Below are 13600 nucleotides of genomic sequence, written 5' to 3' on the forward strand. Positions count from 1 at the left end.
AAGCAGCATATGATGTGATGGAGCATGGGGCATGGCTCCATTCTGAGTAATTGAGGAGGCAGCTGATCCCGAGCCTACCTTGGTAGAGTTGCTTCCTAGGAATTCTTACTGGGACAAGAAATATTCTCCCATCTCAAGTGCAAACACTGCTGACCCCACAGGACCTCCCTGAGAAGTCCTGGGTCCCAAGTGTATACAGCTCAGATTCCCTCATGTGCGGCTCCTGTATAGGGCCACTCAGCATGCCTGTGAGTGAGTGATGGTCAGCCTGAGATGACTGGGCCACAGCTCATCTGCTCATGCCTGATTTCCTCCTGCTTGGGCAAGGCCCGATCCAGACCCTCACATATGGAGGTTGCCGAGTCCCACAATTGAGGCTAGACCTTGGAAATGGGGATGGCAGAAGCCACCACTCCACTTGCATCCCTGGCCTAAGGAGTAGCCCAAGTCCACAGAATCCCCAAACTTCTAACAAGACTACCCTGGAAATACTGGACATAAGACTGCAAGTGTGAGGCTGGTCTGGTGCCCCGCAGTGTCCATGCTGTGGGAGTTAGAACCCCCATGTCGAGGTAGGGCGTTTGCCTTGCATGCAGGACAGTGGTTCGAATCCCGGCATCCCATATGGTCCCCCATGTCTGCCAGGGGTGATTTCTGAGCGCAGAGCCATGAGTAACCCTTGAGCACTGCCGGGTGTGCCCCCCCCAAAAAAAGTCCCCATGTCTGTGGGGTTGACAGAGCTGCCGGCCCTAGAGAGACTGTAGCCTGGAACTGTCAGCCAGCCCATTCTTTGTTCCTGCCCTTCATGGGTTCCCAGGAGAAGAAATATAGGGGTATCAGTGCCACAGCCACATGTTGGTACCGCCCCACCCAGATTGTCATTCGTCTACACCTGTGCTGACTCACAGCCTGGCTGAAGGTGGCTATATAATCGCTCTGGTCCAGGCCTCAGCATCCTGCTTGACTGCCACCTATTGCCACCATGCTCGGAGGTCTGGGGAAGCTTGCTGCCGAAGGCCTGGCCCACCGCACCGAGAAGGCCACTGAGGAGGCTGGTGAGGATCCCATACGTCTCCACCTGGGAAGCTCCCCCAGGGCTTGGGGGACAGGGCAGATTTGATGGGTCTGTCTGAAGCTTGTCTGAGGAGGCTGGGCCATGTGCTGGGGTCAGGGGAGCCTGGTTTGAAGGTCTCACTTCTGACAGAATGGGGGTGGTATGTGGAGGCTGAGTGCCAACTGGGGGTACAGTAAGATTAATTTGCTACTCGGCTAACTCTGCCTCTCTGTGCCATCTGCTCTGCCACTCAGGATAAGTCTGGGCTGTTCTGGGGTCTGTGGCTGAGGGTGGCACCAGGGCCAGGAGTGGATGCTGGCAATTCTGAATCCTTGCTGGCAATCCAGGGAGCCTCTTCTGAATCTTCTAGATCAGAGAAGGAAGATAGATTTTCATAACTTTTATTTTGATTTTTTTAGAATGTTGAGTTTTATAACTTGAAAGTTTTAGAGGTGTACTCATTCAGAAAGTGCCAGGTCTTGCTTTCATTCAAAGTCGCTCCCAATATATGCACAAAGGATACTTTCCATTTGTTCAGAGTCCCCACAAACCCTTTTTCATCTGCAAGCTCAGCTGCATGCAGTTTGGACGTTTTGTGAGAAACGGCTGGTGCCCTTGCCTTCCTCTTTCATTCTAAGCGGCTTCAAACACATTAGTGATTAATTCACTGTACAGCTGGGGTTGACAACCCCATCTCTTTTGCTCTTTCATTGACCCTTTGGGTTTTCATGATTCTCCTTCGATGATTAGAGGGGAATAGAGCAGGGTGGATTTATAAATTAGTTCTTCCAACTCCCACATCTGCCAGTCTTCACCCACTCTCCCCCCCCAATAACAAAAAATCTCAGTGGGCAAAGAATTACCACTTGGAGGAATTTCTTTGGGAGATTTGGAAGCTTCAGGATTTAGTATGCTGCTACAGCTTCCACTGGCCCAAGGCAAGGCAGCAGAGCACTTGGGAAACAAGCCTAGCCTTGGATCTGGGAGTCCAGGTGGTGGGGCCCACTGGCTTTCAAGGGTGCATGCAAGGCCCTGCAATGTTATCTGATCTCCAACTGCCAGACCTTCAAGCTAGTCCTGGTAGGGGTATGTGTGTAGCTGTCCCAGAGCCCCGCCTGGTATCCCTACAACTGTCCCTATATGGAGAAAAGTGGGCTTGTGTTGTACTCACTCTGGACCATCTTTCCTTCACAGTTCACGCAGTGGAGGGAGTGGTGAAGGAGGTGATGGGACATGCCAAAGAAGCCGGTGAGAAAGGTATGACGGAGATCGGGACTGGGCTAGAGGGATGGTGTACAACCTGTTCTTTGCATGAAGTGTCAAAGAACTTGACCCGGATGTAGCTTCCTTTCAGCTGCTAGGGATTATCTAGGCTCCTGGAAGTCCATGCCAGGATTTATCTAGATATTCCTCTCTGTAGAATGTGAAGAGGATGATGTAAATAAAAAAAAAAGTGTGGTAGCAAGTTGGAACAAACGTTTAAGACAAAAGTATACATTTATAAGCATATGTATGCACATACAAGTTAAAATACAGTATGGCATACTTTCACTACAAAAAAGCTTATTACTTATAGCAAAATAGATTTCAGATATATCAATGACTTAAATAATAGAGAACTTAAAATGAATGGGCCTGATAGTACAGGAATTAAGGCACATGCATTTCATAAGGCCAATCTTGGTTCAGTTCCCAGCATCACATGGCCACCTGTGACCATTCATCAGTAGATGCAGCCCTGGAGGCCCCCAAGCACTGCTGAAGTGACCCAGATAATTGCTGGCACCACAGGTCTGGAGCAGTGCCAAACTTGGGCTCTCAGCTGCATATGAGAGCTGGCTGAGAACTGACAGGAGAGACCTCAGGCCTCCTAAACACCATTTATGTTATGGAGTGGGGCCATGCTTTGTTTTTATTTGAGCCTCACCTGGTAGTGTGTGTGTGTGTAATGAAGATGCAATGTGAGGGAACAATCTGGGACTTCTGCACGTAAAACATGTGTTCAGCCCTTTGAGCCATTTCCCCTGTCTCTAAAATTATTAGTATTGGGGAAAAAAATACATCCGAGACTTTGATGTAGTCTTAGAATAGGAAGAGTTTTCTTTTTCTTTTTTTGGCCATGCCTAATGATGTTGAGGGCTGCTTCCCATTTATTGCTTCTGTCAGTGTTGGGGTTAATGAACCAGGGGCTCCAGCGTGCAAAGCATGTATTCAATAACCCTATCAGATTCTCTCTCTCTGGCCTTCGGATAATCATTTTAAACTACAACAGAAAATATAACGGACCGGAGAGAGAGCATAGTGGTAGGGCATTTGCCTTGAACATAGGTGATCCAGGACAGATGACGGTTCAAATCCCGGCATCCCAGATAGTCCCTCGTGCCAGTCAGGAGCGATTTCTGGCACAGAGCCAGGAGTAACTCCTGAGCGCCACTGGGTGTAGCCCAAAAACAAAAAAACAAAACAAAAAAAAGAAAACGTAACAGGTATCTATGTATGCTTGATAGTATAATACTTCAAACTTTCATATTAGAAGCAAATCTATAAGTTAAGCCAAAAGAAAAACTACTGAGGAGACATTTGCAAAAGAAATAACCCAATATAAAAATGATCAAAAACTTAATAACAGGCATATCACAGAACTCATGAGCTCAGCCTCATTCAAAACTGAGGGATACAAATGAAAGTGTGGGATGTGGAATAAAGTCAAATTTAAATATATTCCTGGGGCACTAGTGGTAAGGCGTCTCTGCTTTGCCCAAGCTAGTCTAGGACAGACCAAGGTTCCATTCCCCTGGTCCCCGAAGCCAGGAGCCATTTCTGAGCACATAGTCAGAAGTAAACCCTGAGCGTCACCAGGTGTGTCCCAAAAAAAAAACCCAATATATATTCCTTCAGGGTCCAATTAGGGCTGCTCCAGGCATCCCAGAGGCCACACTGGGTAGAATGACAAAATGCTTTGCTCACCAGTGTGCTTCCTTTCTTCCTGATAGCCATTGCTGAAGCCCTCAAGAAGGCCAACGAGAAAGGGGATGAGGTGATGAAGAATGTCACTGACAAAGTCACCCACACCGTCTCAAATGCTGTCTACCATGCAGCAGAAAGCCTGGGAAATCTGGGGGGACAGTGAGCACTTATGCCCTATGGATTCTTCTTGAATCTCAATAAAAACATGTGACTTGTGCACCCCTTACCCTGGAATTATTCCTGTTTAGAATCAAAATACTCCCCATTTTGAGTGTCCCCTTGCCAGTCTAGGGCCAGCAGGTTTGCATCCTAGAAAGAGGGAGTAGTCAAGATCTATATAGAAAATATAAATTGGGGCTGGAGTGATAGCACAGCAGTGGAGCATTTGCCTTGCACCCGTTCAACTCTTGTTTGATTCCCGGCATCCCATACGATTCCTCCAGTCTGCTAGGAGCGACTTCTGATTGCAGAGCCAGGAGTGACCACTGAGGGCTGCTGGATGTGCCCCCCATTCCAAGGGAAAGGATTAAACTGATTGAGAGCTGTGCTGTATTGGTTCAGCCTGTTAGGGCTGCATTGTCTGCGGGATCCTTATGAGAAGTTTTTTTTTGTTTTTGGGCCACACCCAGCGGTGCTCAGGGGTTACTCCTAGCAGGAACGGGGGACCATATAGGACACTGGGATTCGAACCAACCACCTTAGGTCCTGGATCAGGTGCTTGCAAGGCAAACGCCACTGTGCTATCTCTCCGGGCCCGAGAAGTTTTTCTGTAGTTGGTCACACAATTGTAAAGTAGGAATTACCTCGTATTGACTGGGAAGCTCTTCTCATATCTGCACTTTGCAGGCTTCCATAAGGCTTAATCAGTGAGTGGTGGTGTGCAAGAAAGTCACAAATCAGGACCACAAAGGTAAAAGATACGGGGAAATAGGACCAGAGCAATAATAGTATAGCATGTAGGATATTGCCTTGCATGCAGCCAACCTGGGGTTTGATCCCTGACACTGAGCCAAATATGGTCACCCAGAGCACTGCCAGGAGTAATTCCTGAGTGCAGAGCCAGGAGTAACCTCTCAGTATTGTGGGGTGTGGCCCCAAAACAAAATTAACAAAAATAAAAGGGGAAATAAGCATCTGATTTTTTTATTTTGAAATTTCTTTGGTTTCTTCGGCCACACCCAGCTGTTTTCAGGGCCAGACTACACTCATGAACCACTCACTAACCCCTCATTAAAAAAAAAAAATTAAAAAAGGAAATACCACTTTTAGACGGAGCTTCCACTTTCTAGCAATTCACCAGAGTGACCAAACAAGTCAGAGGCCTCACTACGTTCCTGGTCTTCCGGAAATTCTAGACATTATCTCTAAGGGTCACACATGTGAAACCTGTAGGAAAAGTGATATTGCAAACCTGGAGTGGGTGTTGTTCAAAAGTAATAGCCTGCATAGAAACACATTAAAATAGTTGATTACATTACCTAAGTTCATTGTAAATAGGGAAAAGGCAACATTTTTGTCCTAAGAACCCCCATTTTCCCCACACTTGCTTAGAATTACTACTGGCAGTAATTCGGGAACCAGCCATATGGAATGCTGGGGGGGAATCTAACCCGAGTTGCTCATATGCAAGGCAAACGCCCTGTCTGCTGTGCTACTGCTCTGGCCCAAGAACTCATTTTTGTAATGACCTACTGAGCACCCTACAAATGGCTTCCTGGAACAGCTTCCTGGAAAGAATGAAGGAAAATAGTCTAATAAAGCACATAAGCTTTATGGAAGGTTGTTGCTCCACGTAGAGCTTTCTGTGGGTGAGAGCCTGAGCTGTTGGCGCCTGTGTTCTAGGAATTCAAGGCTTGTGAAACAAATGTGACTACGTTGGACTGTAAAGATGTTTCTCTTTGATTGCAAGTGTGTGGGGTCACAATCTCTAGAAACATAGTTAAAAAAGCAAATGATTTGTGGGGCCGGAGGGATAGCATGGAGGTAAGGCAGTTGCCTTTCATGCAGAAGGTCGGTGGTTCAAATCCTGGCATCCCATATGGTCCCCTGAGCCTGCCAGGAGCGATTTCTGAGTGTAGAGCCAGGAGTAGCCACTGAGCGCTGCTGGGTGTGACCCCAAAACCAAAACCAAAACCAAAACAGAAAAAAACCAAAAAAGTAAATGATTTGTAAAGCTAAGGAAGAGATACAAAACCCTGGCTTTGGAACATCTATTACTGACTGGATCTAGACTTTTTTTGTGTTTGTGGGCCACAGATGGTGGTGCTTAGGGGCTAGTCCTGGAGGACTTGGGGGACAATAGGGATGCTAGGGATCCAAGCTGACTTGGCCACGTGCAAGGCACTATTGCTCTGGCCTCTGATATTCTTCTAGCAATTGGTCATTATGTTGCCCTTTGGAAGAATGTGATTTGTGGACAGTTCTTGTTGGACAGGATCTAGACTCACTCAGGTTGTAGAACTTGACTGGCAAGTTGCCTGTGAACTAGTCACACAAAGTAGGGCCACAGGGTATGATGAATTAGATTAAAAGAACATTTCCCATGTTCTCTTTATTCTGCTATGCACTGTTGAGAGTAATATCATCTCTCATTTTTATGTTTACTCTATGTGTTGAACGATAAAGGACACTGACTCCAAACTAAAAAGCTATAGTGAAAATGATTTGGGGCCGAAGAGATAGCATGGAGGTAAGGTGTTTGCCTTTCATGCAGGTCATCGGTTCGAATACCGGCGTCCCATATGGTCCCCCGTGCCTGCCAAGAGCAATGCATCCCATATAGTTCCTTAAGCTAGGAGTGATTTCTGAGTACATAGCCAGGAGTAACACCTGAGCGTTCCCTTCCCACCCCTCAAAAAGAAATAAAACTCCTTTATAAAAACTGGCAAAAATAGAATGACCATCTTTTCAGAACTCTGGTAATTAACCAAAATACAGCAGTTCAGGAAACACTAACGTAAAAAAGTCATGACAAAATCTTGTTAAAAAAAAACAAGTTTTAGGGCTGGAGATCCTGAGCATCCCATATGGTCCCATGAGCTCTGCCAGGAGTGATTCCTGAGCTCAGAGCCAGGAGTAGCCCCTAAATATTACAATAAATTGTAATAAGTAAATCATAAAAATAACAAACCAAATATTCTGAAAATAGTTTTTCTATCACTCACATCCTACATACTTCAGTGCTTCCTTCACATCACTATGCTCAGAATGAATTCACTTTGTCCATGATGTCACTTTTCCTACTGTCTGTCAATGCTTTAGAATGATGTTGAATAATTGGGATAAAACAGACACAAAGCCCAGGTAAATGTTATATTTCTGAATGACAGGTCAATGGTAGAATCAGATTCACCATCTAGATCTGTAGCTTATGGCTAGTTTTCTATCTTGCAAAGAGCTAAGAGTAAGGCCTGAGTAGTAGCAAATGTGGCTCCAAACCCCAAGAAACAAATAAAAACCCCAAATTCAATGAAACCACCATCATTTAAAAAAAAAAAATGGGCTGGAGAGATAGCATGGAGGTAAGGCATGCCTTGCAAGCAGGATGGTGGCTCGAATCCCAGCATCCCACATGGTCCCCCCCCCCCCCAACTCCCTGGGCTTGCCAGGAGTGATTTCTGAGCGTAGAGCCAGGAGTAACCCCTGAGCGCTGCTGGGTGTGACCCAAAACCCAAACCAAAAAAAAAAAAAAAAAAGAATCACTAAAAAATTTAGGAATGGAAAGTTCTTTAAGAATAGCCATTGATGGGTCGGGCGGTGGCGCTAAAGGTAAGGTGCCTGCCTTGCCTGCGCTAGCCTTGGACGGACCACGGTTCGATCCCCTGGTGTCCCATATGGTCCCCCAAGCCAGGAGCAACTTCTGAGCACATAGCCAGGAGTAACCCCTGAGCGTTACCGGGTGTGGCCCAAAAACCAAAAACAAAACAAAACAAAACAAAACAAAACAAAAAAAAAAAAAAAAAAGAATAGCCATTGATGGGCCCGGAGAGATAGCACAGCGGTGTTTGCCTTGCAAGCATCCGATCCAGGACCAAAGGTGGTTGGTTCGAATCCCGGTGTCCCGTATGGTCCCCCGTGCCTGCCAGGAGCTATTTCTTTCTTTCCTTTTTTTTTTTTTGTGGTTTTTGGGTCACACCCGGCAGTGCTCAGGGGTTATTCCTGGCTCCATGCTCAGAAATCGCTCCTGGCAGGCACGGGAGACCATATGGGACGCCGGGATTCGAACTGATGACCTCCTGCATGAAAGGCAAATGCCTTACCTCCATGCTATCTCTCCGGCCCCCCAGGAGCTATTTCTGAGCAGACAGCCAGGAGTAACCCCTGAGCACCGCCAGGTGTGGCCCAAAAAAAACAAAAAAAAACAAAAACAAAAACAAAAGAATAGCCATTGATAATATGTAACAAAATGAAATGTCAAAGAATTCAAGAATAACTCTGGGCAGCTCATATGCGCATATATATATATATATATATATATAAACAAGTATATTTATTTGTTTGTTTTGCTTGTTTTGTTTTTGGGCCACACCTGGTGACGCTCAGAAATCGCTCCTGGCTTGGGATGCTGGGGGATCGAACTGTGGTCCATCCTAGGTCAGCACATGCAAGGCAAAAGCCCTACCGCTTGCGCAACCGCTCCGGTCCCTCACAATATATTTTTAATAAATATTATGTAGATGGCTGTAAACTGGGGACCCGTAGTTTTATCATCAACAAAAGAGCTACTATCCAACATAAAAACACAGCAAAGCAACATAAGTTTTGGAAAAGGTAGACTTTTAATAACTGCTTTCGTCACCAGGTTATCATGCAGTTACAAAGTAGTTAAAAATTTCTGAAAGGTTATTATTGTTAAAAAAAAAAAAGCTCATTCTTCCATAAATAATAATCTAGTATTTCATTGGGACATTACTATCCAGAAGACTCAAAAAACTCCCAAATGAAACAAACACTTAAAGACGGTTTTTAGCCCACTATTGATGACGTGGTGTGCAGAGTGACAGACTTTAAATGAAAGAAAACACAAAGTCAGGCAAGTGGAGCCCTTGGCAATGCTCAGAGCCACCAGTCAGACTCGGGGAGACGACATGTTTGTTTGTTTGTTTTTCCCCTGGAACACTCTACTTGAATTATTGTTCAATTAGTCAACACAATAGATCTCCAAAACAGAAAAGAAATTAACATGATAAGAAATTTACTGCATTCTTTGGACTATATGTCATAATTACTTAATAAATTCGAACAGTCTTAATAAAAATAATGTCTGTTATTTGCTTGTATGAAGATAATTCTCCACTGGGCTTTTTGTGAAGCTATAAATGATACTGTTTTGTATGTTATAAAAATACTAGCTTTTTCCATTATGTTTATAGGCTTTCACTGCTTAGTCAAAGTTAGGCTTGTTAAGTGATTAAAGGCCATTTTAGTACAGCAGCGTGTATTTATTTATTTTATTCTAAAAGAATAAAATGCATAAAAAGAAATAGCTTTTATTTTTATTTGCAACTTATAAAACTGAGTTATTATGCTGATGAGAAATATCAATAAACTTACTTGAGGACCATGCTACCTTCTAAAAATGCCATATCTGATTTTTACGCATGTTAAAGTCACAATACATCTCAGACTTGTCCAGAGATAAAGTAGCTAGCAACTGACTACTCTTAGACACGTGCTTTCCTGGGCCATAGCTCTAGGTTGGGTAAAAGCCACGGAGCAAGGCAGCACAGTTGGGTGAATGACTTTTTATTTAAAGGCAAATACCCAAAAGACTCTCCGGAATAGATGATTTCTACTTTCACACTCATCATCTTATACATGATCTGACTACCCTTAATTTCTTTGTTCTTAAGGGGTTGATATGGATTGGCTGAGAATGGTGTCCATTATTTAATAAGTCATGAGAGAAAGAGATTTTTGTGGTTACATGTAAACTCGTGATAGGTCTGCAGATGAAGACGTGAAAAAGAAAGTGAAGAAGTCAGCCAGTATCCATCTATGTGAAGGTCACACCAGCTTCATTATAGACCTTGAAGACTTTTTCAATGGCATTGACATACGCAGCTGTTCTGAGATCCAATCCCAAGTTATACTTCATGGCTGTACGCATGATTTGCTAAGAGAGAGAAGACAATGCAATGAATATTACCTTGATTCAAGCATCCACGAATCCTTTAGACCAGGGATCTCAAACTCATGGCCCGAGGGCCCCAAATGGCCCTCCGTACAACATTTTGTGGCCCTGTTCTAGAGGAATCTTTTTTGTTTTGTTTTAGTTGTTTGGGTCACACCCCCCAATGTTCAAGGCTTACTACTGACTTTGCACTCAAGGATCACCCCGACTGCCTCCTGCGGCCCACAGGAAAATTGATTTTGAGACCCCTGCTTTAGACTATATGTAAGGGCCTGGTACAAGTTATCCTGTCACCATTTCTGTGAAGAACTTGGCCATCAAGATAAAACTACTCAGGCAGTGAAACAATCTCTAGTTAGAAAGAAATAACTCTAGAATTATTTTACTATCTCAGTGACATTAAGAATTGCTCCACAGAATTTTATTGTGAACTATCTCTTTGCCTTTTAGAGCAAAGGTCACTGATTTGGAGCAAGTGCATTGATACACTGCAATTATTTATTTAAATCGGGCATTTGGGTTGCACCTGGCTTACTCAGGGCTTACTCTTGGTTCTTGTTAGGGGTCATTCCTGGTGGGGTTTTGGGGACCATGTGGGTCCTGCGAACTGAACCCATGTTAGCCGTGTGCAAGGCCAACCCTACTTCTGTGTTATCTTTCTGGCCTCCATGCTTTATAAATTTTTAAAAGAGCAAAATTACTGTATAGTAACATAATGAAAATGATGTACCATTCAAGTGCATACTGCTAAAGGATAAATTTATGACATGCTACTGTCATTAAGAAAACAACAGATATCTGACTATCTTAAAATACTGCTCATCACTTGAGACTAAAGGCAGGAGTTTTGCTATATACAATAAAGAACATATACAGTCTGGTATCTCCTGTCAACACATATAGACTGGCAGCTGAAAAATACATAACCATACAACTAGCAGAAACAGCAACTGTTCACGTACCCTTGCAGAACGCTCCATCGTGTATGCTAAGCCTGAGTGCACGATGTCCTTCTCAGATGCACCCTATAAAAGAACATTTAGAACATTTAAGTTTAACAACAAAGACACACACTTTATATCAGTAAGAAGACACAGAATCCTTAAATCAATATGCAGCCAAATAATTGCTTACAGTTACCAATACTTAATTTCTACATAGTATCCTGGTACTTATTAGACCACATTCATACAATCAACACATGAAAGTATGGCTCAAGGAGGATAAGGCAAGCAGCAACTTTCCCCCATCTGAGAGGCAGATACACCATAACACTGTTCTTTATGTTGGAGTGCAGTAACCACCTATGGCAGTTAATATAGGATCGTGCCTCTCTATCAGCAGCTCTTTAATTATTCCTTTAATTATGCTGATTAAAAAAACAATCAAAAGTTGACCAAAATTATTTAACCATTTAACATTAGATGTTTATGGCTTTGGTGTAGACAGTGACATCAGCTCATCATCACCAAAGTGCCCAAGACCATCCAACTCAGGACCCTGAGTCACATTCTGGGCACCCACTTCCCTCTACTCTGTAATTCTCAGTTGCTATTTTTAGAGTTAGACAGAGAATAGGGTCTTTGATCAGATGATCAAAAGGTCTATCTTTTTGCTATGCCAATTATCTGTCTCACTAAATTTCTGCTTCATCAGATTTCTCTAATTTTTTTAAGAATATTTTAGGATGCCTCAAAAATTGAGGGAAAAAAAGTGTACAGTATCAGGAGCAAACAATCGCATGAACATTGAGTGGAAATAAAAATTGATCAGACATAAGCACCAAACCCAACGTCAATGACATAGAATCAAGAGAACCCAATCTACAAGCTATAACAGAAGGGACCTGTTACACTGGCAGTCTGGGGTAGAAGGGGTGGTATGTGATGCATACTGGGAACAGTGGTGGAGGAAGAACAACACTGGCACTAATTCACTGTCACTATGTACCTTAAATATAACTGTGAGGGGCCAGAGAAATAGCATGGAGGTAAAGTGTTTGCCTTTCATGCAGGTCAGTGGTTCGAATCCCGCCATCCCATATGGTCCCCTGAGCCTGCCAGGAGCTATTTCTGAATGTAGAGCCAAGTAAAACTCCTGAGCGCTGCCAAACAACAAACAAACCAAAAAACTGCGAAAGGCTTGTAATTCACATTGGTCACAATAAAAAATATTAAAAAAATGAATATTTTAGGATGATTAAATATCCTATCTTAACACTTCTGATAACTAAAGTTACAAAAATAAACCTTTTGATACGCCAGATAAAAAAATAAAACTAGATTACCAACAAAAGGTATCTACAATGAACTTCGTTTAAAAGAGAGAAAACATTTACTGAGTACTTAACTATGAATCAGGCACTGGGAACATAGCAGAAAACAAAAATAAACCTTTTCCATTTAATGAAGTTCATATTCTAGCGGGAGCAGTAGAGTATATAAAGATACTTATAATACGAGGCTAAATGAGACTGTCACTTTCTTTTGACGTATCTAGCAGTACTCAGGAGTTACTCCTGGCTCTGGCTTAGAAATTATTCTTGGCAGGCTTGGGGTACCATATGGGATGCTGGGGATAAAACCTGGGTTGGCTGTGCGTAAGGCAAACATCCTACCTCCCACTGTGCTATTTATTGTTCTGGTCCAGACTGTCAAAATGTTTTAACTCAAAAGATAAGTGGTTCAGGGGCAGAGACCTTCCACTTAAAAAATAAAATAAAGATGGAGGGGGCGGAGAGATAGCATGGAATCCCAACATCCCATATAGTCCCTAGAGCCTGCCAGGAGTGACTTCTGAGTGTAGAGTCAGGAGTAAACCCTGAGCACCGCAGGGTGAGATCCAAAACACCAAAACACCAAAACAAAAAAAAAAAAAAGGGGGTGGGTGGGTAACCAATGCACCATTAAGGATTACTCAAGGATAAAAAAGTCATCAGGGCTCTGTCTTTCTGTCTTCTGGCATTCCAGGTTAAGGTTTAAATGGTAGTGACTGTTACGTACCAGGAATGTTCTGGGATATGGGGTATGGGGTGACCACAGGGAGGAGCAAGAAGCTCATCTAAGAGCATCAACAAGAGCAGGTTCTGCCAATGCATTCTAAGTTACTTTTAATCAAAGGATGTAGAAAGTTTCTGGCATGTAGAGGGGTTTTACAGAAAAAACCATGAAAATGTGATGATACTGCGTCAGCAACAAGTCAGGGAATTCTGGAGGACTAATATGGCTCTGGGAAGGAAGGTTTATTAGGGAATAGTACCCCCCAGAGGTAAGAGCATCTTTTCTTTTTTGCGCCACACTCGGTAGGGCTCAGGGGACCAAATGGGATGCCAATATGCAAGGCAAAATGCTATCTATTTGACCCCATCTTTTCATTTTCTAAAGAAAATTCTTTTCCATTAGGCAAAAGTCTAAAAAAAATTTTTTTTGGCCACACCTGCCAGCACT

The 13600-nt window shown here is 43.4% G+C and overlaps 2 protein-coding genes across 2 annotated transcripts in view; one reads left to right on the top strand and one right to left on the bottom strand.

Moving 5' to 3' along the window:
* Positions 1-982: 982 nt before the first annotated feature.
* Positions 983-4184, top strand: FAM25A (family with sequence similarity 25 member A). The gene is made up of 3 exons (XM_049790390.1): positions 983-1055; positions 2249-2311; positions 4048-4184. Exons 1-3 carry the CDS (start codon positions 983-985, stop codon positions 4182-4184), a joined length of 273 nt encoding a protein of 90 aa, XP_049646347.1.
* A 4596-nt stretch (positions 4185-8780) lies between these two features.
* Positions 8781-13600, bottom strand: part of GLUD1 (glutamate dehydrogenase 1) — a 45050-nt gene continuing 40230 nt past the window's right edge. Inside the window, exons 12-13 of the mRNA XM_049790391.1 lie at positions 11117-11179; positions 8781-10136 (exon numbers count right to left, since the gene is read on the bottom strand). Coding sequence (XP_049646348.1) covers positions 10017-10136; positions 11117-11179 — 183 coding nt within the window. The 3' untranslated portion in view covers positions 8781-10016. The remainder of the gene's footprint in view (positions 10137-11116; positions 11180-13600) is intronic.

This window comes from Suncus etruscus, chromosome 17, assembly GCF_024139225.1.
Source record: "Suncus etruscus isolate mSunEtr1 chromosome 17, mSunEtr1.pri.cur, whole genome shotgun sequence".
Classification (NCBI taxonomy): Eukaryota; Metazoa; Chordata; class Mammalia; order Eulipotyphla; family Soricidae; genus Suncus; species Suncus etruscus.